The 27,971-nt window shown below is 39.1% G+C and overlaps 4 protein-coding genes and 1 non-coding gene across 6 annotated transcripts; 1 reads left to right on the top strand and 4 right to left on the bottom strand.

Annotated features, from left to right (window-relative positions):
• Positions 1-660: 660 nt before the first annotated feature.
• birc2 (baculoviral IAP repeat containing 2) lies at positions 661-8,869 on the top strand. 2 transcript variants are annotated; one of them, XM_055043440.1, is made up of 14 exons: positions 661-679; positions 1,152-1,227; positions 2,563-3,358; positions 3,465-3,745; positions 3,855-4,157; positions 4,704-4,992; positions 5,447-5,546; positions 5,640-5,718; positions 5,806-5,854; positions 5,933-6,175; positions 6,264-6,362; positions 6,561-6,755; positions 7,451-7,492; positions 8,391-8,869. In XM_055043440.1, the coding sequence occupies exons 3-14, from the start codon at positions 3,166-3,168 to the stop codon at positions 8,582-8,584; spliced, it is 2,067 nt and encodes a 688-aa protein (XP_054899415.1). In that variant the 5' UTR covers positions 661-679; positions 1,152-1,227; positions 2,563-3,165; the 3' UTR covers positions 8,585-8,869. The 2 variants fall into 2 exon arrangements, with proteins under 2 accessions (XP_054899415.1, XP_054899416.1); XM_055043441.1 differs by having other exon boundaries at positions 662-679; positions 6,561-6,716.
• A 596-nt stretch (positions 8,870-9,465) lies between these two features.
• Positions 9,466-11,395, bottom strand: rpl23a (ribosomal protein L23a). The gene is made up of 5 exons (XM_055043442.1): positions 11,318-11,395; positions 10,356-10,536; positions 9,966-10,142; positions 9,738-9,807; positions 9,466-9,527 (listed from the first exon to the last, which is right to left on the bottom strand). Exons 1-5 carry the CDS (start codon positions 11,340-11,342, stop codon positions 9,513-9,515), a joined length of 468 nt encoding a protein of 155 aa, XP_054899417.1. The 5' UTR covers positions 11,343-11,395; the 3' UTR covers positions 9,466-9,512.
• On the bottom strand, positions 9,602-9,669 carry LOC129368889 (small nucleolar RNA SNORD42). The gene has a single exon (XR_008606900.1). It is a non-coding gene; the product is annotated as a small nucleolar RNA SNORD42 (small nucleolar RNA).
• Positions 11,396-12,511: 1,116 nt separating the features above from the next.
• Positions 12,512-17,953, bottom strand: ddx52 (DEAD (Asp-Glu-Ala-Asp) box polypeptide 52). Its single transcript, XM_055044052.1, has 15 exons — positions 17,801-17,953; positions 17,394-17,616; positions 16,941-17,086; positions 16,639-16,824; positions 16,402-16,545; positions 15,315-15,426; positions 15,158-15,230; positions 14,880-15,083; positions 14,719-14,809; positions 14,523-14,645; positions 13,733-13,883; positions 13,468-13,543; positions 13,239-13,310; positions 12,824-13,111; positions 12,512-12,652 (listed from the first exon to the last, which is right to left on the bottom strand). Exons 1-15 carry the CDS (start codon positions 17,885-17,887, stop codon positions 12,640-12,642), a joined length of 1,989 nt encoding a protein of 662 aa, XP_054900027.1. The 5' UTR covers positions 17,888-17,953; the 3' UTR covers positions 12,512-12,639.
• Positions 17,954-18,186: 233 nt separating this feature from the next.
• Positions 18,187-27,647, bottom strand: heatr6 (HEAT repeat containing 6). Its single transcript, XM_055043998.1, is given in 21 exon segments — positions 18,187-19,931; positions 19,934-20,038; positions 20,787-20,991; positions 21,089-21,185; positions 21,740-21,864; positions 21,957-22,079; positions 22,164-22,298; positions 22,955-23,041; positions 23,125-23,247; positions 23,320-23,717; positions 23,792-23,891; positions 24,367-24,573; positions 24,667-24,841; positions 25,113-25,342; positions 25,433-25,597; positions 25,681-25,782; positions 25,867-25,981; positions 26,188-26,303; positions 26,621-26,761; positions 27,111-27,218; positions 27,309-27,647. Coding segments are annotated over 21 exon segments (3,606 nt in total). The 5' UTR covers positions 27,603-27,647; the 3' UTR covers positions 18,187-19,476.
• Between the last annotated feature and the right edge of the window lie 324 nt (positions 27,648-27,971).

The raw sequence follows: 27,971 nt of genomic DNA, 5'->3' as shown, positions 1-27,971 counted from the left end.
CTTCTCGTGGTTATTTTAGAATTTTTTTTAAAATCCTGACTACAGCTTTAATTTGCTTCTTCTAATTCAGTTTGGTTCACAACCTAAACTTGAGTGGGTCGCTCATTTTTTTGTTTTTATGTTATCTTAATTCTGGACTAATCTTAAAAGAGCAAGTGAAGACATGCTTTTTCAAATGATCTGTATAATCAATTTTTTTGAACAGTTTTTTTCCTGATCATTCTTTGTGATTTTTTTATCTGTAAATGGTGATAAATATTCATGTACTCAGCTATTACTCTGGCAGCCACTTTTTTTGCTTAATATTTCTGACGGGGATAGATTTATTGTTTATATCTCGTACTAAATACTGATAGAACCATGTTTTTACTTTAAACATTTTAACTGGTGAAACTGTGGATAATCCACTGACTGCAGCCTGCAGTTCAGGGCGCTGACTGCGGCAAAACAGACAGGAAGTCCCCAAAAGTCAAAATGTGAAGTGGAAAAGTCAGAAATGACATCAAATCAAATAAAGTATTGTCACCAGAAGCCAAGCTACGTTTCCCCAGAGACGTGTATTGCTTTCCTCTTTTTTTTTTTTTTTTTTTTTTTTTTTTAGATTGGGGCGTGGCTAAATAGGGTAAAAAGAGACGTGAAAATTCAAATCTACTTTTGTTCCAGCGAGCACCGAGCAGATGTAAGTAACTTCGTCTTTGTGAAATATTTGTTATTTTGGCTGCAATAACTTTAAACTTTGGACTGGTCAGTGATGTTGTGAACTGATCTACAGATAAATAATCTAAAATTCTTTTGGGATTGATAAATTAAATTAAATTTAGCTGAATTAAAGTAATGCTCATATTGGTTGCTGTTAAATATTGTCTTGTCCATTTTATTTTTAATTGATTTATTCTAGACAAAGTTTGTGAATACAAGTTTAATTGGTGCTTTTTTTTTTTATCTGGATTTTTTTGTTGACTAAGCAACATGGTTTCGTTAAAGCAAACTAGAGATTTGGCCAAAACTTTGATACTGATGTGTTTAAATTCTAGTCACGCTAACTTCTCTTTAACTTGTGTTATTTCCCAGGGGTTGCCAGGAGCGATTTAATTAGTCAGTCATTCAATTCATTCATTCCTTTGAAACTGGTTTCATTTTTCCTCTTAAAGCCGTAACCGGAAGGTGACGTCATTGGGTCGGAACGTTAGGGACTTTCCGAGCCACAGTCCGTCTGCAGCTAAACTGGTGAGTCTTATCTAAAATGGAACAAGGCAGCTGGTGTGGTTTTGTTTTTCGTAATGGAGCCTTTACACACTGGCTACTTTGAATTAACCGTCCACTGAGACAGAACTATGAGTTGTGGAGTGGATTAAATCCTTGTTTTTATTAGCATTAGCGGAGGTTAGCTTTAGCGAGCTAGCGGCTGAAGAGCTACAAAAAGAACGTTTGAGTGATTTTTTTTTTTGCTGCGTCATTATTTTCTAATCAGATGTTGATTCAAAACAGATTCAGTTGGCATTTACTCATCCGTTGTGCTAGAAATGAAACACCACAACGCTGGCAAACGTTTGGTTAAAAAAAGAGAAAGTAACAATAAAGCTAATGTACCCGGAACAATTTTCAAACGAGAAGGCTTTAGAGGAAATTGAGACATTTTTTTTTCTTGCAATGTGGTTTTTTCCCCTTGCATAATGTAAAGGTCAAACAGGTGTTGTTAATCAAAATGTAGGCTTGGTATGAGAGGGAAACGGCGTCCCTTTGTTAAGCCGGGGATTTTCCACCCGTGTTTTTTTATACCGAGCTGTAATATACCGAGCTGTAATTACTTCTGTGGAGTCATTAACTAATTATTTCGAAATAATAAACTAGATTTTAATATGTATTTTACTCTTCTTTGATTCGTACACAACACAATTCTAACCTACCATCTTGTGTAACTAAAAAAAATCCCCCAATTAAAATATATGATCTCGTCTCATTAACATTCGCATTCATTTTTATACGTATAAAATTAATTAAAAAGTAGTTCGATCAGAATAAGCTACACATTGAGATCAACACCACACAGTATGATTCATTTCTAGGTAAAACAACCAAACTATATTGAGCTGATCATGGAAAGAGTCTTATAAATAGCACTGCGACACTTAATGCTGCATAACTAACTTGTTGAGATAGTAAATCATAAAGCCCAGTAAATAATGTACTGTCGATTTTGTTGGTGTGGATAAAATGCTCACTAAATATAAATTTCAGCAGGACATAACAGTGAATGGGAATAATTAGGACAAAAACAACATATCAAATGATCACTTCAAACTAAAAACAAATACAAACAAGCTGTGTAGAAAAACTGTAACCACTCCAAACTACTTGAGGAAATTCCAGTCCGCCACACTGAAAACTTTGTAGATTTGAAGGTGAACTGTTTAAAACTTGTTGGTATGTCCATTTGCCAAACATTGATAATTCAGTGTCAGACATTTGTGTCATATGCCATTGTTCAACTAAAACCGATAATTCAACATGATTAGGAATTTCAAATATGTTTTGTTTATCTCTCACCTTGTGTCTCTGCAGGTTCAACCAGAAAAACAACTCACAGGGGGAATTTCATTATCCTCTAAAGATTAAAAATATTTTTTAATTAGTTTTTTAGACTTCAATTATGGAAGCCTAGACACCCAGAAAAGGGATGCCCCAGATGGGGAGAGGGGTTTGAAAGCACATATTCCCAGGTCTGCATGTGTGCATGCTTGAGGTGTTTTTGTTTGTTGGTTTTTAATTTAATTTAATGTTTATCCTTAAGCTTACACAGAAGTTTCAAGGGTCCAATATGTCTGTGGTAAAGGTGGAGAACAGCAGGGTGTATACTGATCCTGGTTGATTTGTAATAGGATCAGACTCATAATAATAAAATTCAGGCTGGGTTTGATTCATTGCAGTGTTTTGTTTAATTGCGTATTTACTTACACTGTTTCTGAGAGGTTTTGCACTTGGGCTTTTGTGCTTCCTGTTAGCTACAGGTAAAAAAAAAAAAAAAAAGTAGAGGATATGAGCTGTTAAGTTTTATGCGTGACTTGCCTTCATTTTCACTCTTAAGTGTCCCGTCCTGTGGTTTATTTAGATGTAGTAGTGTTCTCAGTTTCTGTGTGTGTGAGACATGAGTGTGTGTATGTTTGAATGAAAAATGACCTTGGGTTTTTTTCAAACCCCTCTCCCTCAAAGGGACATCTCTTTTTTTTTTTCTTCTTACTATCAATATTTTTAAAAAATCCAAAAATGGAAACACTTCTTCAGCTAAAAAACAACCAGTTTTTGATGGGACTGTGTCGTAATGGGCCACCACCTGACCTACAATACGACAACTCTTCAGGTATTTTTAGACCTTTCCTTTGACACATTAACTCAAATTTATCTTCATTCGTTTCCTGCTGCTCTCCATCTAAAGTTAACGCTGTGCTGTTGTTTATTTCCCCCAGAGCTCTATCGCATATCTACTTTCGCCCGCTTCCCAGCTTCCCCTGTCACAGAGCGAAGCTTGGCGAGGGCGGGCTGGTTCTACACCGGCATGGGCGACCGAGTACAGTGCTTCAGGTGTAATGTGACGGCCGAGGGCTGGCAGGCTGGGGACTGTCCGACAGAGAAACACAGACAGCTCTCGCCTTCCTGCTCCTTCATTCAGAGCCTCCCATCCACCACCAACCTTCTCTCTTCCTCCCACTCTGCTTTCTCCCCACTTCGTATCGCCCCGGCTTTACCAGTAAGATCAAATTATCTACTCAAAAGAGGACATGACATTCATACGAGAGGGGAGTCGGCTGAGAAAGCTGATATTGTTTTAATCTCCCATCATTCTCTTTCTCCTCCAGCTTCCTGGTCCCGGCCCAGCTGCTCCCAACCCGTCAGTAAGCCAAATCGAGGATCCGGTTGGATTCTTGAACACGGCCTTCTCTGCTCTGCCGCCCTCCAGTCCCCTGAGCTCTCGGGGTGTAGAGGACATGTCCCATCAGAGACCGACGTGCCACAACCCAAGCATGCGCAGAGAGCAGGACCGCCTGGACTCCTTCCACTCCTGGACGCTTTCCATCATCACCCCCACAGAGCTGGCCAAGGCGGGCTTCTACTACCTGGGCCAAGGTGACCGGGTGGCCTGCTTCAGCTGCGGCGGACAGGTGGGCATGGAAAGGAGTTACTGACCTTCTTAATGCCATGTTTATGCTCTGCATCTGTAAACACGATGCATGCAGACACTTTGTAAGCTTTTGAAGCTAATATTAGCGATGCATTTCCTATTTCAGGATTTCAGATTCAGTTCTGGGATTTATCTGTCTTTGTTTTTTCATTTTTTCTTCATGTAATTGGAAATATTAAATTAAGAATAGACAAAAGTACTTGTGGGTTTACAGTGTCAGTGAAAGTTAAAGCATTTACAAAAAAGTAACACTTATTTTGCAGAACTAGGTACCAAATTGAAGGAGTAAAATGTGGCATTTACATTTTTAAGGTTTTGTTAAATTTCTGCAAATTACTGTAATCATGACTTTATAGTTTGAAATAAAACAAAATAATCAGAATTAATTAAGAAATGTATGCTTTTCTCTTAATAAATTTTTAAAAGAGATGTTTTTTTTGTTGTTTTTTTCTTTCCACAAAAAACATGACTTAAGTCTCTTGTGAAGTGCCTGTGACCTTTGACCAGAGTTTGTCTTGGTTTGCAGCTGAACAACTGGGAACCGGGTGACCGGGCTGTATCTGAGCACCAGCGTCATTATCCAAACTGTCGCTTCGTCCGGGGGGACCGAGCCGATAACGTGTCGCTGTCCAGCGCCGCGGGAACTGTATCTTTAGCAACAACATCCCAGGTGCCATCCGGAGCCCCAGCCCTCACCAGTGTGTCCAACCCTTCCATGCAGCAGAGCGATGAACGGCTTCTCACCTTCGTCAACTGGCCGTCTCGTATTCCAGTCCGACCCGAACAGCTGGCCAAGGCTGGCTTCTACTATGTGGGTAAGGACAGCACACTATTACTATTTATTATTAGATGGCTCGTCTTGTGATTGTTTCTTCATCCACTGGTTAAACTTTAAGTAAACGGGAATTAGGAACTTCAGTTTTATAAATGATCTTGCTTGTGTTTATTAATTCTGTAAAGGGAAAAAAATGTTTCATACTATGAAAATTACCTCAAAAGAGGGAGTAGGGGATTTTATACAACAACTTTGAAAGCAGAGTTTCATTTTATTTCACTTGGAAATTCCATATAGACAGAATTTTTATGGACACTACTTATGCTATATTGTACCAGAACTCAAACAAGTCTTATGATCATTTAAATTTCTCCCCAGAGAGATAAAGAGAAAGATGACAGGCATGTTTTGAGATGTTGTCATCATCTGTTGACCTTGAAATTCCCCTAAAACCACATGACACACTGAGTGTGTTTATCTGTGTGTCCCTTCAGGGAGGAACGATGATGTCAAATGTTTCTGTTGTGATGGAGGCCTGCGGTGCTGGGAATCTGGGGATGATCCATGGGTGGAACATGCAAAATGGTTTCCTCGGTAAATTTAGCCTTTTCCGAATTCTTTTTTTTATTATTTATTTATAGAACTGCTCTGATTGTTTGATATAATTTCCTGGTTGCCCTTTTGCAGGTGTGAATATCTGCTTCAAGAAAAGGGACAAGACTTTGTCCACCAGATTCAGGCTCGATTCCCTCGCCTGTTTGAGCAGGTTAGCTCAGAGAATCATTTTGGATTTTACTTGCTGTTAAAAAGCTGCTCCAGGTTATTTAAAATGCTCAATTTTTATCTCCTAAAGCTCCTAACAACAGGAGATACCAGCTCCAGAGAGTTTGTTGATCCACCAGGTGAGTTTAAACCCATATGAAGTTAAAAATATTACCATAACAGAGGCTTAAAGCGTTCATGATATTTTTTCCCATCAGTGGTACATCTGGGTCCAGGAGAGGAGCGGTCGGAAGATGCCGTCATGATGAACACGCCTGTGATCAAATCTGCTCTAGAGATGGGCTTCGACCGCAGCCTCGTCAAGCAAACGGTGCAGAGCAAGATCCTGACAAGCGGCGAGAACTACCGGACCGTCCAGGAGCTGGTCTCAGATCTGCTCAGCGCTGAAGACCAGAAGAGGGAGGAGGAGCGCGAGATGCTAGCAGAGGCGATGGCATCAGGTGCTAGCTCTGAGGAAATAATTGAGAAATGCGTTGCTTCCGTAGTGCTGAACTAAAATTAAAGTTTTTTTTTTTTTTTTTGTTTTAGATGGTTTTACGTTTGTGAAGAGGCATCAGGCAGCATTGGCTCAGCGTCTGAAGAGTGTCGAGCCGGTGTTGGAGCATTTAAGAGAGCAAAATGTGTTATGTACGTTAACCTTTTGTTTATCTAATGTAATATAGACTTCCAGAGTTTTGAAATTATAGGAATCAATGTGGAATATTAATAGAGTTAATATTCCACATTGAGCAGCTGTCGTATTGGAAAGATTTTGTGAAAGTAGCTGAACCTTCTGCTGGTTTCCTGTGGGTTTTAGTTTTTTGACTGGTCTCTGTTCACCTGCAGCTGCAGAGGATTACAGCGGCCTCCTGGCCCAGACCTCAGCCCAGCAGCAAACTGCCAGGCTGATCGAGCTCGTCCTCAACAAAGGAAACGCTGCCGCCGAGGTGTTCCGCAACTGGATCCAGAAAAACGACGTCCACCTGCTCAGAGACCTCATGGGTATGACTTCACCACAGGACATCAACACAGACCTGAGAAGTATGGACGTTAGCTGCATCATTTTGCAACTTTGAACACGAAATGTTAATTTTCTGTAACAGTAGAGTTTCTGCATTTTGTTTGCCTTTATTTGATGATTATTACCTTGGTTTTGTTTGCACAAAACCATTGCTTTAGGTTTCTAGTTAATTTAAGGAACACATATAAATGCCAACATTTATATGTGGGTCATTTCACAGATTCAGTATTTAAATAATCCACTCAATTTCAAACTGGTTTAAATGTTCAACACAAAATCGCATTTGAATGAATGAATCACAAACTGTTTCAAATAAATGTCATTAGTGTTAAATAATCCGGACCTGATTAGAGATATCTAGTCTTAAAATATTTAGACGCCCAACATTTGATTTTTTTTGTTGTTTTTTTTAAATAATTATAGAAATACTAAATCATTCATTTGGTATAAATAATTATTTTTTAAAAATTATAATCTGAACTTTTCTGGCAAATGTAGCAGAAATGCAGTTTCTGGTGAAGAAAAATTTGGGGAACATTTATTCCCACAGAAGATTATTAAAAGCATTCAGAGAAAAAATTCAGTTGTAAAACTTGCTAGAAAAATCTGAAATGGACTCTAGTGAGAGGAAACGCAATCAGAATTTCACTCTGAAAGCATTTTTTTGTTGTTTTTTTTTATCAAAGCCTGACTTTGACATGTTTTTCCCTTTTAGCTCAATCGAATGAAGCTTCTTCACCAAGCCAAGATCTTTCAGGTAATAAAGATTCAAACTAAACTTATAACATTTCTAAAATGACAATGACCTAATATAAAGCAGAGGTGGTATTAAGAACTCAGTAAATACAAGTCTAACTTACAATCTCTAGAACATTGCTTACTCATCTTTTTGAGTAAGCAAGAAGTTGTTATAACAAATGACATCTACCAACCCTAGTGTGATATGAAACTATTTGGATTTGTGAGGTCATGTCATATGGTCACTTATATGACTGGGCAGTTTTAGATGGTTTTCACTTAAGTTGAAGTTCGACTAATTTATTTACATTTACATCATCTTCACACTGACAGATCGGATAGTCTATTTTAAGTCTTTGTGAAAATAGTCACTGTCCCATGTGACATCTGTGTAAAAAGATATTTGGTGCTTGAATATTTTCTATTTTTAGTTCTAAGTGTTGCGCCGTTTCTTGGTTCTTAAAAATACTTTCTCTTATTAAAAAGATGAAAAAGTAGGCAAAAACATCTAGAAATGAGAAGTCATCCACTTCTTAAATACTAAGTGTCATGTTCTTACAGAGAATCAACATTTTAATCGCATTTCAGTGATAAGATTGATGTGCAGTTAATGTAAAAACCATCAAACTTTAGTAAAATTTTTCAACATTTGTGATTTGTCAGTTTATCTATTGAATTTCACATTTGTATTTGTACATTTGTATTTGTTTGAAACATCTTAAATTTTATTCAAATTGCAGAGAACTCCAACTACCAATAAAATACGTTTGATTCCTTTATACATGACAAATGTACTGTCACTACATAATGTTAACACTAGGTGGTGCAATTGTATGTGATTTGTACGGTGCTTGGTTTTTGTGAAGATAGGTTCAGGTTCTTATGAGCAGGCTTGACTGGAACGTTCTCTCTCACAGACCTACCAATGGAGGAGCAGCTGCGGCGCCTGCAGGAGGAGCGCACCTGCAAAGTTTGTATGGACAAAGAGGTCAACATCGTCTTCATCCCATGTGGTCACCTTGTAGTGTGCAAGGAGTGTGCACCATCCCTGAGGAAGTGCCCAATCTGCAGAGGCCTTGTTAAAGGCACAGTTCGAACCTTTCTGTCATGAGGCAACATGGTGCCAAGAACATAAAGCAAAATGCGTTGTAGAAATGAAAGAGGAAAGGTTTTACGTTTAGTCATTTTGTGGCTATTTCATGTAAACTGAAGCCCAAAAGCTTTACTCAAGATGGGAATCAGTCTGATAGTAACTTTTTTTCTTGTGTCAGAAAGTGCAATATCCATTATTCAACCAGTGCAATAATAACCTTTTATGTAATTAACTCATAATTTTCAGAATCAATTGTATTACTGTAACAATGCTTTTGTTAAACAAGTAAAACTTAAAAGGTGATGTGAATGTGTCATTTATCCAAGTATACACAATGTAAATCCATTTTTATTGTAGGTTCTTGAAAATCTATAAACCATTTCCACTGGATTTTGGAAACAATTTACATACCACAAATCTAAATATTTGTGGCATGTTTAGAGATTAGAATGTTAAAATTGATCACTGGAATTAACCTTAAGCGTTTTTGGGAGTTCATTTAAAATCCCTGTGGGTTATGAAAACAGCTGAGGCTAACTTCAAATTAAGTTCAATGTAACGAAAGTTTTGAGGAACTTGCAACAAAAAATTTATTAAGACTTTGTTTTCAAACTGTTATGTCTAAAATTACAATAAAAAAAATACTTGCTGCAGGTCATTTTATGAATCTTAGATACCAGGATCTCTGCTATTAAGACATTTTCAATATATTACCTGCACCTACATGAACAAGTGCAAAAAACATAATGGCATTAAAATTTTATAATAGGTCATCAAAAAAGTCTCAATTTGCCAATCCATCCCAGAACATAAAGTTTCCTACCAGTCAATAACAGCAAGTGTGTAATATACATACAAATGTTTTGGTGGCGTCTCTTAAAGCATACAAAGACACAAAGTTAGTTTTTACAAATATTTATTCTTCCACTTATTTTATTCAGCCAGTTTAGATGATGCCAATCTACAAGAAAAAAAAGAAAAATGCATGAATTACATAAAGTTCATTAAAAGTAGTTAATTTAAATCTGCAGCATTTGGCATCAGTGGTTCCTTTGAATGCATCACAGACATTCAGATCAAAATAATGTTTACATCATATGCACAGAGTTACAAAATACAAAAGTCTATAAAATAAAACATTACATCATCGGCCTGCTGGAATAAAACTCACCTTGTTTGCAACATCCAATGCATCGTAATCTGGCGCAAGCCGAACGTAGGCCTTCTTTTCACCATCAGGCCTGAACAAATAAGCAAACGTATTACATGAAAGTCATTTTACAGTTATTTGAAATTATATATGACCCATGTTGGATTCTACATCAAAGTGCAGAGTCCATATATATGCAATATTTCATCATGGAAACCAAAAAGCACAGCCTGGACCAAGATGTCTTACCTGATGAGTGTGTTGACTTTGGCGACATCGATGTCATACAGCTTCTTAACAGCGTGTTTGATCTGATGTTTGTTTGCCTTGACGTCCACAATGAATACAAGAGTGTTGTTATCCTCAATCTTTTTCATTGCAGACTCTGTTGTCAAGGGGAACTTGATGATGGCATAGTGATCCAGCCTGGAAGATTATTTAAAAAATACATTTAACATTAAATTATTTCAAGTAGAAAAAGCTTCAAAACAAAACAGACTAAATTAAAATAGTACATTAACTGAGGTGCATCAGCAGTTAATAAAATTGGACTCATGATTTTTCATACTTTGATCGCATTTACCATCATGTGCACCATGCTTTTGTTGGCCTTTTATTCGCTGGAGGTTTAAAACTTACTTGTTCCTGCGAGGCGCACTCTTGCGAGGGTACTTGGGCTGTCTGCGGAGCCGAAGGGTTTTAGGGCGACGGAAGGTGGGAGAAGTCCTAATTTTCTTCTTCCTCTGGCTGTGTACGCCTTTGAGCACAGCCTTTTTTGCCTTCAGAGCCTTTGACTTGGCCTCTGTTTTGGCAGGGACAGCTAAATAAAACAAAAATTAATTTTGTTAAAACACTGGATGTCAAACAGTGCAAGCCAGAACTTGGACATTGAGAAGTGTCTCGATTCTGAATATATTTACAGTTATATAAGATTCAGGCTACAAAATTTGTCTAATCTAACTTTTCTCTTCAGGGTAAAAATGTCAAAACACATCAGAATTAAACAAGTTAACCTTCAAATGCGTCAATCACAAAAGGTCTAAGTTCCAGTCATTTTAAGTCATATAGCAACAAAAATGTGCACATCAACATGGATGCTAGATTTCGTAACTGAGTTCAAATGATTAATTCTCCTAAAATTCAACTAAAAGCTCCAAACCACACTGGGTAGTTTCACGCCTTGAAGTAAATGTTGACGGCCATCCAGCAGTTTAGCATTTCCACACTGAAGACGCTCGTGTTGCTAAAATGTATACTAACAGCAAAACATAACTGATGTTTGAACAGTTAGCAATATATTGTCATAAACTGGGGTTTTTATATATACCAAATCCATCACAGAGTAGGCAAAAGTTAAATTAATGACTAAGTAGACCACGTTTTGTCGGCAACATCAGCGCTCATGTTAGCTTAGCTACAATCCCTCCGCTACTTTCTCAATGTAAATTACAGCCATATTTAACAAGTTGGCGACTGTGAAAAAGGATCTTGTATGTCGTTGCTGATATATATTTTCAAACGAATCGTTAGTGTTCACTGTTCCAGGCATTATAATCACAAAATTTACGATTTATTCATTCACAATTTTAGGATTCACAAACCTTCCTTCTTCGCCTTCGGTGCCATGTTGAGAAAGGAAGAGCAGGTGGGGTTTCCCACAGTATAATGCAAGGGCGAGATCTCACGGCATTGTCGCGATATCACAGTTACCTAATGTTAGCGCCCTCTTTGGTCACATGCAGGTGCCTGTCTCAATAAATTAGAATTTAGAGAAATACATTTATTTAATTTGTAATTAAATTGAATTACTAAAACTTTATTATGGCTTACAGCAAAAAGAAACTCAAAGATTTACTTTCTCAAACTTTGGAATATTTCATACAACAAATAATAAAATAATTTTAAAAAATGAGACCTGTTCGCATGTCCAGTATAAGCTCTCACTCAATACATGGTCAGAGCTCCTTCTACACTAATCACTGCATCAATGCGGCCTGTCATGGAGATGATCAATCTGTGACTGCTGTGGGCAGGAAACAGTCAGCCAGGCACTTTGCTAAAGAAGCCTGTCACATTTTTTCAATTTCTTTAGTTGAATTGATACAAATCTAATACTTCTTCCTTGGATTTAAATAGTTCTCACTGATTTTTTTAAGCCCACACATATGCTGCACACTGTACTGTTATACTAAGAACTGGGCATAAAATGACTGAGAAAAATAGCAAATTCCAGAATAAAGGATTAAATGACCTCCAGAAACCAAAGAGTTGGTTTCTCCAGAGTTGGAAATAAATTGCGAAGGAGAGTAAGAAGGTGCATTGGATGGAACCCTGCTTTCCACCCACCTTTCAATTTTTCATTCAACCCTCCATCTAATCCTCCTAACACCAATTCCAAATCTCATTCCAGCACTACTTCCAACTCTTAATTGCCACCATTCTTTCAGAGGTTTGTGGGCTTTGCTTCATAACCTTCCCATGGTTCTTTTGCTTATCCAAATTTTTATGAAACGCTTTTTCCTTCCACTTAACCATCCTCAAATATAGATTGATGCAGCACTCTAAACAACCAGCATTTCAGCAGCAGCACTTTTAACATTATTAAGTTTTAATTATTTTTTAAACCATAATGATCCAGTCATAGAAAAGTTGCAAGCATATTACTCTTTGCAATCTAGATTTCACTTTTTCAAGTCAGTTACTGAAACAAATGAACTTTTCAAAGATATTCTAATTTACTGCAACAAGGTTTTAATGACAAAATGGATGAACAAATAAAAGGCTGTAAAATGACAAAGTATAAAAGTTTTTTCTTTATTCTGATAATAAAATCCATAACAGTGAAACCATTAAACAGCATGTTCATGAAAATAAAATCCACTCTAACGTCGAACCACCGTCCTCTTGTCCATTTGTAAATTTTTCATCTGTTATTCCTGATTAAAAAAAAGACAAAGAACTTTATTATTACATGTAGCTCTTATATAGTTAGTCCTGAAGTTTTAATATTATCCAGAAGTCATTTAATGTTTTTTTAAAGCATTTTTTGGTGAAGCTGATTAATTTATTTGACTCTTCAGCCATCAACCGGTGAAGCCCGTGCTTACTTTTTTAATTTGGCTCCTGCTAATTTTGATCCTCCTTTCTGAACTGCTGCTTTAGGTTTTCCTTTTTTCTGTCCTGCGTTTTGAACTTTTCCTTTGGTCTTCTTCTTCTTCTTGTTGTTGCCCTGTTGTTGTGCTGTCTGAGGCCCGTTTTCTCCTTTCTGTTTGCTATTTGACTCTTTCTTATGTTCCTTTTTCTCAGCTTTGACTTTCTTCTTCATGAGGAAGCGAGGGGTTGTGCTAATGGTGCTCCTACTGGGAGGTTTCTTCTCAAGTCTTCGCTTTACTTTGCTGAAAGGAAAACAAAATATCCAAAGTATGAAGATCAAAACTTAAAACAGTAAGAGCTTCCCTGCAGGCAGTACTTTGTGTAATTGATATGCAGCTTGGCTTGGTTATCATCTCAAATCTCACTTACCTGTGGATCTTTTTGAAGCCAATCATGTAGTCCGGCACAGGGCACCCAGCTTGTTTTATAACATTAGCAATGCTGTTCAGATGAGAAAAACATATACATGTTAGAAAAGAAAAGAAAAAAAGCCTTCATCTTGCCAATCCTCCATAAAAGCTTAGGTTACAGAATGTACACAACATCCAACTCAAGCTTTCTCTCCCGGTTATTCGAACCTAATCGGTTTATTTTGTACCTGCGCAACAACGGTTTGTCATTTTCTGTAAAGAAAGTGATGGCCTTCCCGTGATGTCCAGCTCTACCCGTACGGCCTGAGGGATAGACAGATTTCCATGACAAAAAAAAAAAAAAAAAAAAAAAAAAAACAAGAAAGAAAAAGCATTTAATAAATTCTTCATAATTTACACTGCCACAAAATACTCAACTGATGTGGTATCTTTAGACAATCTCAAAGTCAAAAAAATAAACATTGCTGAACAGTAGTCCTCCAATGAACCCACCGATTCTGTGAATGTACTCCACGGCGCTGGTGGGGAAGTCGTAATTCAGCACCAGGTTCACTCCTTTGAAGTCGATTCCTCTGGCGAGCAAAGCCGTGCAGATCAGCACCCAAATCTTCCCAGAGCGAAAGCTGTTCACCACGTTGTCCCTCTGAAACGCAGCAGCCAGTCAGGACGCCATGAACCATGCGGGCTTCCTGCACTGCTTACTTGGTTAGACTCTAAACTTTTCCAGACTCAATGTCTAAATACAAATGTTCACTATGATGGACGGATAGTGGTGGACAGATGAAAGGACAGATGGATAGATGCATGGACAGATATGCAGGCTGAAACGAATTTTGTTGTTTTTCTGTACAATGATCTGTTCGAATGGACTGACAAACAGATGGATATACAGAAACAATGCACTATTATTGTACCATTAACCATCCAATTATTTTTTTCAATTGTATTTATAGTAGTTTATTTATCATGACACTAATAAATTCTACATGACGATGTTTACCAGTCTGAAAAACTCAAAAATATACTTGAATTGTTATTTTTACAATTTTTCACTGACTCTTAGTCTAACCTTAACCCCTAACCCTCCACACCCTAGTTCTATCCAGGAGCAGAATTTCCATTTCTCGTAATAAAATAAATAAATAATAATAATAGAACAACTATTTAAGAAGAAGGATGGAAAGATAGATAAACTCATAGAGAATGGATAAGCAGCTAATTGAGAATGAAAGGGTCAAATAACAGATGGCTAGACAGTAAGAATGTGTGTGTTTCTTTCCACCTGCTGCTGTGTTCGTTCTGCGTGGATCACGTCAACATTGATCCCTTCATACACCAACTCGTGGAAAAGCTCCCGCGCTCGCTCTATGGACTGAACGAACACCAGCATGGGAGGCAGGAAACCCTGGAGCACAAAGAGGAAAACATGCTTCACTCCACCAACAAAAGGTTCAAAAATACAAAAAAGCACTTCTTACTTTTTTGATGATGTCCCTCATGGCCACAAGTTTCCCGTTCTCCTCCCCGACAAACAGCAGCTCCTGTTCCACCGTCTCCACTGCTGTATTTCTGAACATTTTTTACAGCATTATTATGTTAAAACACAATGAGGTATTCAGTTTTACAGTCAGAACGCTACCTGTGTCCAATGTTGACAGAAACCAAGTTGTCGAGGTTCAGGCGGCACCACTTTTCCACCTGCGGTGTGCAGGTGGCGCTGAAAAAAGCCCTGCGCACCTTGGCGTTAGAACATGCCAGAAAAATGGTTGCCAGCTGCTCCCTGAAGCCCGTCTTCCCGTCCTCAAAGAGCTTATCGGACTCGTCCACAACCAGCCACTCCACACTGAGAAACAAGAGACGTGTCCGGAGTGAAGACAGATGTTAAGTTAACAAAATGAGAAGTGTGATAAATAATACCTGCTAAGGTTGATTCCTGGAGGATCCTGGTTGAGAAGGTAGATCAGTCTGTTGGGAGTGCTGACAAGGATGTCTGCACAAAAAAAAAAAACATAAAAAAATTCACAGTATTTAATAAGAAATATCTAAATAAAAGTCAACATTTGCAACCACTTACCATATTTTTTATTTGACTGTGGACCGTACTTCTTAGCTGCCAGGGAAGCTTTATCGATGATATGAACTCTAAAGCCGACTCCCTCTGACAGGCGCAGCAGCTCTCTGTAGGTCTGAACACAACACAACAAAGCTGAGTGCTAACATGGAAAGAGGACCTACGAAAAGAACACACATCTTTAACAATACCGCAGTAAAGGTTGCAATAACCAGGCAACACGTACTAACTGAAACTTTATTAAAGCTACTTTTGGTTCAATTTAAGCACTGAGTATAGTTGAGCTCCCTGTAGGAATTTTTTCAGTATTCGTATCCTTCGAGCCATAGTATTGAAGAGAGTCTAGAAAGGATCAAATGAAACTCATCAAGCTAACGGTCACAAGAAGAGCCACAAGATCAACTGTATCTTCACCTAAAAATGAAATCTTAGATGTAAGATGAAGTTAAAGCTCTGCTTCAGATTTAATAAAGTTACTTTTTGTTCAACATTCAATAAGATTAAATAAACTATTAAACAAGTAAGCTGAAATTTCAGCATATTCTTCCGCTGCAACAAGTGAAATATCTAAAGCATTGTGAGAACTAACTGCAACCAATACTTGATCGATATGATAATAGGTATTTAATAAATCCATAGTTGACACTAGTGAGAGGTGAATTACACAAAAATAAGGACTGAAACAAGCCTGTTGCGATGAGCAATTGATTCATTAATCACATGATGAATTAAAATGAGTTCAATAATTTCCATTTAGATTTTTTCTATTAATTTAATTTACGAAGCTCATAATCCATTTTTCGCATGGTTTCAGTTGTGTGTAGTTTTTATTTCCTTTTATTGTTTTTGTTTCTGTGTTATTTTGGACATATAAACTATCTTCCAGTTTTAGTCTGGAGTGTTCTGTACAAAATAAAAGTGTCTTAGTCTTTGAGACAGTGAACTTGCATTATTATGCTATTATCAATATAATGCTTGGAAATGGTTTCAAAACAACAATATTATTGTTTACCGCAATAATTTCAGAGACAATTTATCATCCAGTAAATTTTGTTATCCTGACTGAGGTAGAAACAATCTGTGTGTGTACCTGGCTGGCCAGTTCTCTGGTCGGGGAGATGACCAGAGCCCTGAAGCCGAGGTTTGCAGGCTGCTGCAAGTGAGCGAGCAGCGGAAGAGAGAAGGCCAAAGTCTTTCCAGATCCGGTCGGAGCGCACGCTAACAGCTCCCGAGCCTAAAAGAGAAACCAGACCATCAGAAATAATCTCAAATCAAAAAAACTGAATTAAGTGCTCTGGTTGGCCAATCGCAAAGTCTCTTAACTCACATGCATCATGAGCGGTATGGCCTGCATCTGTATTGGCGTTGGCGTGTTCAGTCCTGCATCCTTGAGGTTCTGAAGAATGCGCAGGTTGAGATTATACTCGGACTGAAGCTCCTCAAACGAGCAAACCGGGTCGGGCACATCGCAGCCATGGACGTTTATACGGTGCTGCGCGCGAATGCGATTCACCTTAAAGCCAAACCCAGAAAGAAAAAAAAAGGTTTAAGGAGTGTCCTTTTCCTGGACATCCAATGTATCCAAAAACAGACAAAAATCTCTTTCTGGAGATTTCAGTGGGAGGAGACCTTTTCCTGATGAAGATGCTTCAGCCTCTTGAGTGAGAATTTCTCTGTCCCATCCTTCTGTACGTTTTGGATCTTTCTTTCCAATGAGGAAGTCCAGGTGATGCCGCCTCTCTGGGTCTCAGTCAATGGTTCACCACTTGCTGGAGCTAAAAACAGAGAAGAGAACTTATACTTTGAAAAATTAACTTTACACGATACAATTTGCTCCTGCAGTAAGCCAAGCTGCTTCAAGCATCACTTCACATTTGTCATTTAAAGTCAGATCTCTGTCACAGTGATGGACACTTTTGATACAGAGCTGGTAACAAGAAAAAGTACTTCTTTAGCTGTATGTATAAATGCCCTAATTCACAATTAAAAACTATTCCTTGTTTAACGAATATTGTAACTCCTAAAATATAAAACTATTTTTAAAAATGCCTGAGAAGCAAGCATGGATTCTGCGTCCTTTACCGTCCTCCTCCATCCGGCTGATTTCCGTCTTCTTGCTTTTGTGTCTCACTTCTCCCGTTTGCTCTTTGCGTTTTCTTTTGCCTCCTACTTCAGAGTCTCCACTGTCGATGCCTTCCTCATCCGCTCTCTGGGTGCTCTGGGCTCCATTAGCTGCTCCTGTGCCGAAGTAGTTGATCGCAGACAGGGAATCCAGCGACGTTTCTCTGCCCTGAGACCTGGCCACCTGCACAATGGGTTAGAACATATGCAGGTTTTGTTGCTACCATAGTGGCTTGTATAATAATAGCATAGCTAATCACCAAAAGGGAAGATAAACCAGAGAAGCAACAAATATCACTGCTAGCCAAAATGAGCAGTGGCTATTAGTGTTAGCTCCTACTTCCGCCGAGAATTGTTATCGAGAGTACCTTAAACCTAGCAGCATCTTGACCAAATCTCTTTAAGTCAAATTTAGCCCCGGCTCCGAGTTTCCGAAACAGCTCAAATGTGTCCATTGGTGTGGCAGCAACGTGGTCTGTGAAAGATCCACGCAAAGACAATCAACATCCGGTTCATACGCATTCCAGCCTCTTCTTCCCCCTGGTGGCCACTGCTGGTACTACACACGAGATTAAGTTTTCCGTTAAACATTTCTGCTTAGATTCTTTTATGGTGGCACTTTGAATTAATAATTGATTTCTGCGAAGACTGATCAGATGAAACGCAACAATTAATACACATGTTTATTTTTTTTAACCTTTATTTAAAAAAAAAAAAACAGGATAAAAACCCACTGGGAAAAGGAATCCTTTTTCAAGGGAATCCTGGCCTGAGAGGCAGTAACAAATACAACAAACACAAAAATATAAAGTCAAAAGAAATGTCAAGCTATAAACAAGTACATGTAATTGAATCAGCATCAAAAACTTTTAGTTTGTGTGTTACCACATTGTGGGGAAAACAGACTTTTGGTGGCATCCTGCTGGCAAAATGTTTTGAAAAAATTGACATTCTGCAGAAAGTATCAGAATTTGATAGAACTGGGTTAAACATATTTTTTCATAGCTCTTTGTGCATTTGAGAAAAGACTATTTTCACTGAAAAAATCCTGCCATGATCAAAGTATCCTCTTAGAGCAACTTACCCCAACAATCCAGGAGACTTTTAGTGATGTACATTGTACTTTTCATTATAAGGCACCATATCAAAACTTGGTTTGGATCTTAATCACATTAGATAGGGGGTGCCACAATACACATACACACACCACAGCTTTTCAAATTATATTTATAAAAAATAAAATTGAAAACAAACTACTCTTCACCTTCCACTTCACAATATATTTTAAAATACACATACACAAGTGGCTCTGTCAAAAAGTTCAAGGGGTATGAATACTTTTGCAAGGCACTGTAGTTTGTGACAGAAGAAAAATTTAGAAGAATCAGAAAAACAACAAAGGTATCAATCTACTTTCAGACAGCCAAATCATACAATAATACAAGGGATGCAAAATATATCTGTACACTCAGTCATACATCTAGCCAAAGACGGTGCAGTGTGGTTCATATAGGTGTGTGTAATACCTATATGAACTCTGGTATTATCCGAAATCAAGTAAATACAAGGTTAGTATTGCAGTTACCAATTCTAATGTTTCCAAAAAGTGTCATTGAATAATTTGATGACTTGACTTCAGTTAGTCAATTATGACTATGATAAAATACAGGTCAAAAATTTTAGGCAAGTACAATTACTTTTTATTAACTAAAAACAATAGAAAACAATGTAGCAGTATAGAAATCAAAGGGATGATAAAAGATATAATAACATGCACATAACCTAAATAGTTACAGTATTTTTACTTCAAATGTTGACACAAAAAGATTGTTATTTTCAATCATATTTATATTTCAGGTTTACATGAACATATTTTTGAGTTCTAGTGAGGCTTTTTTCACCTGCCAGAGACCCCGTCTCTGAGTTAGGGGTCAGGTTTGAGGATCTACTGCTCCCTCAACCTTTTGAGGGAACTCAGTAAATTAAACTTTACTTAGTTCAAAGTAAAGTTTAATTTACTTTAAACTCAGGTTGAGGTAAATTTCTAAAACTCCTCACATATCTTCAACAGATCCTCGAGGAAATGAACCACCACATCCTTCTCCTTCTCCCCTCCCTCCTCTTCAATCTTCAGGCTCTGAAGTCTGACAAGAGTCTCCTGGAGTCGATCCAGTCTTTGCTGCAATTGTCCACTCTCCTGCCCAGAGTTCCTCTCTTCTCCTGCTTCATCTTCTCCTCCTGTTTTTCCTTCTTCCTCCTCTGCCTTAAGATACTTGATTAAATACTCTCTGATGCCCGTGCCCTCCTCCCCGGCCAACGACGCGCTGAGTTCAGGCATGTCCTGCAGCGTGCAGAGGCTGAGCAGGTGCAACAGAGCCTCAGAGAGCGTGTGTCGCAGGCTGGCGCTGTAGCGGTACTCCAGAAAGTCGACCACGTCTTCGCTGTTTTGCAGGGCTGTGGCCAGAGAGTGCCACACACAACTGAAGCGCTTTGTGTCACCGGTACCGCGAGGGCGGCGGCTGACTTGATGCGGACTTTGAAGTTTTTGCAGGAGGTGACCACATGGCAGAGGGCGGAGAAGGCATCCTGAGACCATGGAGCCGTCTCTGTTACAAAGAAAGAAACAATGGCCAGCTGTGATCTTTGACATCAGCAAAATCCAACAACTAAAAGACAGAAAGTTATTGCTAAAATCATTAGCTACTTCTAAAAGGGGACATATTATGCTCCCTTCAATTAGGTCAGGAAAGGTCCATGGGATATACAAAACATATTTATTCATTTTTTTGCACAAAATCATTCTTAGAAAATGAGATTTTTCTCTGATCAGTTCTGAATATTTTGAGCTCCTTTCAGAATGAGCTGTTTTTTTAAACACATCTTGTGACTTTACATCCAAGTCTGCTTCTTCTAGACACGACCCGCCAACTCAGCATTTCAGCAAGTTTCAGCAGATGAAAATGGCTGAAAGCAGATGCGCAATTATTCAACCATATCTTTGAAAAGAAGAAAAGGAGCCTCCTGCACAACCAGCAGTAATGTAGCAGGTGGTTTCTGATTGGAAAGTCAACAACCAAACTGGAGCTCTGCTTGGGTTGCTAGGTGACAGACTGGGAGCGCTGGGGTTGCTAGGTAACGGCGCAGCGCGCCTTGTGAAGGTTTTTGAAACGGTTTGTTTTCCAGACACCAAAAAACATGAACCTATTTCCAAAAACATTTAAGTGTTTTTTAAAAAACAGTTTTTAGAAGCAGTCGAGGCCCAACTGAAAGAAGAAAAACAGGCAGAAAGTAAATCTTGCATAATATTCACTTGAATCTCTAGACTCTTGAGAAAATGTTCTAAAAAATAGTTACCAAGCGGCAAGGAGGAATTTCTGAACGCATTTCCCAGTGCATAACAGGCATTCCACCTGACTTTCATAGCTGCTTCCGATTGGACGGTTTTGACCAGAGCACGAACCGCATCTTCCAGAGGGCGTTGGAAAACAGGCCGAGTCATCTGACTGTGACGCAGGAAATGAAGCAGATTTCCAAGCACTCGCACTGCATTGCACTTCACCTGGAAGGTCAGAGGAGAAGAAAACAAGGTAACATATTAGTTTGAACATGCTGCCCTCCGGACATCTGGGGGCAATGGGTTTGTTTTTTCTTTTCACCTTGTCTCTGTCTGCAGTTGCTCGAGTTGCTGCCTGCAGCATCTTCAGCAGAAGCATGTCAGACAATTCTTCCTGGAAATCCACGCCTACATTCTGCCTGAAGATAGAGAAAGATAGAGATTATGTCCAGAAGTTTACAGTTATTATTGTCATGAAGGTAATTAATTCTCAGTTTTTAATGATGAATTTGAAGTGTTTTTTGGTCAGGATGGAATTATGATACGACAATCAACAAGAATTTGACGCAGAAGTTCAATTTTTTTGGTAGATTTTATGTATTGGGTCAAAGTAGCACATGTAGATGATATATTATTAGCTTAAATGCCCCTTTGCAACTTGTGTCTCAACTTCACATTTTCTGCGTTCCTCGACAAATTTCTTGTACACTTTTGGCTGGTTGACCACTCTACCAGGGACAGAGTACAGAGTTTGTTTGATTTGGCTGATTTTCTGGCATTGATCAGGATTTTAATTATAAATAAAATGTTTATACAGTTGAGGTTCCAAACCAATCGATTCCAAAATCTGTTTTATTCAGTGTTCAATTGAAATATCCAGTAATGTCCAACTTTAAGTACGTTGCTGCTGATTTAAGAGGAAGTTCCACTTTTCACCCTATTTTCTATGTTTCATAAACCCAAGCAGTCTTACATATTAATGATAAGTGTGTCTGTGAGGTTTCCCAAAGACCACGCAGCTTTTGCACGGACGTTTGTAGATCGGTCATCAAGGGCAGCGAGGATAATGTTCGCAGTATCAGCCACAAACATCACATCCTGAGAGAAGAATATAATAACAGAATATCTGAAAACATTCAGATGACTGCTTTTCCTAACAGCACAGATCCTGATCTTTACCGATTACTTGCCTCTCTCAAACAAGGGAACAGTATGTAAACTCCCAAAGCCCTGACGGCTGCAGTCTTCACCAGATAGTTCTCAATGTAGGTCAGGCCCAGCAGCACGGTGATACACATCAGCTGGGTTTTATCCTGAAAAACAAGATTACAGATATAACTGGAGGAATTTCAATTTTCTCTTCAGAAAATGAGAAGGTGGTCAAAGGAGAAACTCACAGGCAGCTGAGCGAAGGCCTGTGGCAGGATGGAGGCCAGCGTGTCGCAGGCGCTTGCCTGTAGCGTGGGATGTTGTTCGTTTTGCAGTGCTGCATTTAGTGGCCCACTCAACACTTTTAACCAAAACTCCACCACCTACAAGCAGAAACATTGCATTAGGACACATTCCACAAGCGGCTAACATGACATGCGCACAATCCAAGCTGAATGTTTGACATAAAGGTTCCTCACAGGCAACTTGGATATCATTTATTTTCATCCATTTTAAATTTGTGTGATTTTGGAAGTGTCCTGTAACCCATCATGACATAATGTTTAATCTTCTGAAAAGTTGAGCCTTCAGTTTTTTCATCAAACTCTTAAATCTATCTTAACTAGCGAATACTAATTTAGTAAGCGATTAATAATCAACTGGAGTATAGAGACTCAAACAAGACTCCTTCAATTCAGAGCACTAATTAAGCCAAAATTGTATGAAATATGCACATTTTTTATTCAAGATAACACATTTAAAGAAAAAAAAAAAAAACAGCCTTGTTTGTAAATATGTTTTGCTCAAAAATCCTGAGGCGGCATAGTTTTAGCTTTACCCAGTTCAAATTCACTAAAGCGATGCTATGTTATTGCATTTTTAAAATTTTATTATTTAAAAAAGGATCTGAATTGTTTATTTGCATTTTAATGCATCTCTAGTATTACATAAAAAAGGCTTGAATGCCTTGATGAAAAAAATGTTAATAATCGATTCATTAGATAATAGTTGCAGCCCGAGACTGCAGCAAAGTTCTCACCTGGTTCACAGGAACTTTAGAGCTTTCAGGAACACAGTTCTCAGGTCTGTACTGCTGGATTATTCCTGCACCAAACTCTTCAAGTAGCTAAAAAAATACAACAAAACCCCAAAGTTCCTTTGCTTATTGTAGTTTTGTGTCATGCTTGCAGCTGAGGTAGACAGATTTACCTTTGCACTGTGTAGCTGTATGGAGGGGTCTGTCTCCTCGAGGCAACGAACGCTCACCTGCCCGATCTCATATAGGCTTGATTGAGCAAGAGGGAAATAACCGCGTACCAGATGGGACAAAACCTGAAAGAAAAAAAAACATGTCTTGAGAAATGCTTCTTTAGAGCGTTTACAAGTTGTTTCCGTAACCTTCACCTGCAAAGCTTCGAGTCGAACTTGAGAAGGCTCTAAAGCAGCACTCCTTCCCGCTCCCTCACTATCTGACTGCTCCTCTCTGGGCTGAATCACCAGAGAAACACACAGCTTCAGTAGCCACGGTGACGACTTCTCCTCCTCTCTTGGTGTGTGAGGAAGCTGGGGAGAATGTGTGCCTGAGTTTTGTTGGGAGAAAGCTGCTGGTGTCCGAGCAGGTGAGGCCGCTCCGTTCCTGTGTCTCCAGCTGAGAGCAGAGTCCTGCGGTGTTACCGAGCCGGACATACTGCCACCACCGAGGTTTTCTGGCTGCTGGAGGAGAAGCTGCACCTCAGGGAGGGGGGCCTGAGCCGTTACTGTCGCCCCGTATAGTCTCAGCACAGACCCGCGTACAGTCACATCTGTAGACAGAGCATTGCTACTGTCAGAGAGAAACTTTAAAAAGCTAGATAGGTCATTGAGATGAGGTGCAGACCTCTGTGGCGCACATAAGGACGAATCTGTTTCCAGAGCTGGCTCAGCAGGCCAGGTCTGAGGCGATGATAGGGAGCGTTGGCCACCAGGAACGCCAGGCACTAACAGACAGAGGAGGAGATACTCCGTGACTGCAGCACCGTCTCCGTCACATATATTTTTCTTCAGCACAAACTAACATTATTTTGGTCACTTTTATTATTCAAAGGCTGAGTTATGTCATTTTCATCATAAATTAAATATTTAAGAGTTTCGTTGTCTTCACTGCTATATGCACACTAGTATGAAAAATCAAACTTGAGAGGTACTACATAGCTAAAAATTGTTGTACAGACGTGATAAATATTTATTTTAGGCAGAATGCAACTGTGAACAAAGGGTAACTACAAATACATGAAATTGTAAAGTCAAGACATTTATCTAGAGAAAATTCAAAACAGACTTACTGCATTGATTGCAAACAGTGTGAATAGCACTCTGGATATTAAAAATCTGTTGCTTATTAGGACAAACTCATTCACAAATACATTCTTGTTAGAGCTGACTAAACAATAAACGATAAATCATCTTGCCCACCTTTATGACCTGTGTGAGTGTTTGAGAGGACGTTTCAGCCAGGAGAGCCAGGCTGAGGCCGCGGTGCAGCTCTCTGATAGCAGCAGCGAGCATGAATGAGAACGGGGTGTAAGACGTTCGAGGCGATGCTGTGTCTTCAGCCGCAGCTAGAAACTGCCGGGAACCATCCAAGATGGCCGACAGCACCTGAAGTGCACACAGTCGCACCTAGAATAAGAAAGAATATATGAATTAAACACAAAGTGCAATGTTTCACACATCCTGATGAAAACCAAAGCAAATGTTTGTGACTGGCTGTACCTTTGGTGAGGGGTCTTTTAGTATAATTGTAAGAAGAGTTAGAGATGGGGGTCCACCAGCAGAAGAGTCAGGGATGAAGGAGGACCAGTAACCATACAGAGTCCTCTTCTCAACAGCTTTCACTACTGCTAACATGCAGTGCAGCGCCAACTGACGAACACGGCACTGATAAACTCTAAAACGGCAAAATGGAAAAGATTGTTGATGGGAATAAAAAAAACGACATTAAAACAGGATTCAAACACATTTTTTTCTGTCCTGTTCTGATCATTTTTATAATATAAAAACAAAAGTTGATTAAATTCATGGCAGAAAATAAAACAAAAAGAGAGATGAATGGATAGATGATAAGAAATAGTATATTTCTTAAAAAAAGGCATTCCTTTCCAGTCACTGAAGGAATCCTGTGATCAAACAATCATTCATGTAAAAAGCTCTCTGTGTACCTTAACTTGCTTTGTGCGTTCCCCTCAATGTCCGAAAACTCTGATTCAGAACTGTTCAGCTTCCAGAACGGGTAGAGAAGTGAGGCGGACGGTCTGGCTAAGCTCTCCTCATCATTTCTGCTGACGTCCCCTCCGCCTTCAGGCACCGCTTCTTTATCTTCCTCCTCTCTGTCATCCACTTTGCTTTCATCAGGTTTTGTCTTCTTTCCTTTTGATTTCCTCCTTTTTTTCTGAAACAAGACAAAAGTGAACATCTTGCAATAAATGCAGAAAAATCCTTTGTAAGTACTAAAATCAGTAAGAACTAAGGCTCCTCTTACTCCTGATGCTTTTCCAGTCTTATCTGCCTGCTTTGGTGATTCTAAAGTTTTTGGTGGTTCAGTAGGCCTTGGTGGAGAGAGACTTTCACACTGTGAAAGAGGTGCTGGGTAAATTACCTCTGGCCAGTCGACACTTAAACCAGGGGCTCCCTGGAACATGAGCCTCTATGAAAAGAATCAGTAGGTCTCAAATGAATAGACTTCACCAGACAGATTCATGCAGAAGGAAATGTGGTTTGTTGTACCACCTTTAGTGCAGCCAGTACAGATCCAAGCTCCTCTCCTCCTCCAAATTTCCACTTCCCACCTGACAGACAGAACTGAAGTCCCTTCAGAGCTGCCTGGATGACCTGCAAGAAAAAAAAACATAGCAAAAAAGTGTTAGCTATCACTAAACATGCGTTTTCTTATTGTAGCAGGCCAGATGTAGGTACCATGCAGTAGAAGAGATCATCAGTGTTGGGAGGTTTGGGTGACTGCAATGTCTTCAGAAAAAGTCTGAAACAAACACTTCTGTACTGATCGTCCAAAAGTGGCTGACCTGGAATCCTGCAAAGGAAAACACACAGGCATCCAGCAAAATGGCACAAAAGAAGCCTAAAGTAACATTTCAAATATGGACATATAAAGACATTTAGGAAACAATTAAGCACCATTCTGTGTTGATCTACCACATAAAATCTAAAATGAGATAAACAGCAGGTCATGTCTATAATGTGATGAAATGTGAACATTTTTGCCGTCATGAAGTCTACCTGAGGCAGATGTTGGCCATGCAGGTGAGCGCAACGTGCCTCAACTCGATATTTGGCTGGGAAGGAGAACTGTACTGCAGAATGACTCCATCTTCACGCAGCAGGTCACTGACAAGCTGTGAACAAGCAAAATCTCAATGCAAATAGGACAAACATGACTGAAACAGGAATACATTTCTGTGACTGGCTCGAGTAGAACAATTATTGACAAATTTGACTTATTTTTCAAAGATATGAAAACTGAAGATTCCGAGTTTAAATGTCAACTTGTTTAAGGGATATTTTTGGAGTTTATTAAAGAATATACAAAGGTTAGCAATATTATTGAAGAAATAAGAATTTAGAAACTCTTTGATTCGCTGTTCTTCATCTTTAATTAAAGCCATGGAAATAACAAATACAGTTCAAAAAGCAGTGAACAATGATAATCTACCTGGTGGCACTGAGATCCATTACCATACACAACTGTGGAAAGTGCCAAGAGAACATCTGAGTGGGTCCATGTACTGCACTGTTTCAGGGCATTGACAGTGTAGTTTACCAGCACATCCAGTGTCTGTTCATCCATTATAACCTGGAGAAAATCCAAGCAGAATAAAAACAAGTTAATATATTCCAGCACACTGCAGAAAAACTAGCTTAAACCTCCAGATATTCGAAATGTTTAAGGGACATAAATAAACATCAGAATCCGCCTTTATTGCCATTGTACAGAAACTTGACGAAATTAGTTTCAATTCAGCCCATCAAAGGACCAATAAAGACAAATGAACAACATAAGACAAGAGAGTAAACAGGTGCCTGAAATTCAAATATATCAATTTAAACTGATTTTGAAATAATAATAAAAGAAATAAATAGTGGGACAACACTTTTACAAAGTCCTAGATGGTAAAGTAGATTTTTTAATTTTGCTCTCTTACCTTCAGCTGATTGAGGAGGTGATGAACAAGTTGACAGAATTTAACAACCAAGTGTTCTTGATTCAAAGGTACGAGGCCAGTGGTGTTCTTTAGCAGAATGCACACATCCTGGAAAAAAGAAGCGAGACGCTTTATAACAACCATGAAACCCTTACAAATGACTGCAGAGGAGCGGCTGCTGGTTGGTACATGTGTTACCTCTGGTCGGATGGTGATGGGAAGGTCGCAGCTCCTGTTGTAGTTCTCTGAAAGCAGCAGGTCAAACAGCTGATTGAGCTCCTCTCTCAGCTGGCTGCAGTCTGCTCTCAGGGCTCGAAGCTTTGCGGCGCAGCGGGAAAACTGCTTCTCCGCGTCCGACAGAGAGTCAAGCGGCGAGCAGTCCGGCTCTCCGGGACTGAACGGAGCGGCTTCGGCCGACAGAGCCATGGGCGGGAAGGCAGGGACGGCAGGACGGCCGAACACCGGTGCCGACACCCCGACAGGAGCCGACATGTTTATCACCCGGAAGCACTTTTCTTCGTCCTTCTGCTTCGTTTTGTTGCGGCGGTTGGTAAATAACCGCCACCAACTGGCGTGGAGTGTAAACCAGATGTCACCCAGTTTCTATTATACAACTTAGTTCCTATCAAATAGCTAAATATTTTCTGATAACTTTGAGATATTTCTAAATGAACAAAGTCTAGTTTTTAAGTTTTGGATCAACTGTTGTCTTTCTCCTTCATAACAGATAACATGTTCTAGAGTCTCTCCAACTCCACATTGTATTCATACTTGCACTATTGTTTCCCTGAAATAAAGCGATTTTCAGTCTAGAATGCCTTAATCCGAGATGATCCCTCTGCTTCTCATTTCTCTTTTGTA

This window comes from Poeciliopsis prolifica, unplaced genomic scaffold, assembly GCF_027474105.1.
Source record: "Poeciliopsis prolifica strain line A6 unplaced genomic scaffold, Auburn_PproV2 SCAFFOLD019, whole genome shotgun sequence".
In the NCBI taxonomy this organism is placed as follows: Eukaryota; Metazoa; Chordata; class Actinopteri; order Cyprinodontiformes; family Poeciliidae; genus Poeciliopsis; species Poeciliopsis prolifica.
This window is presented reverse-complemented; position numbering and strand designations above follow the sequence as displayed.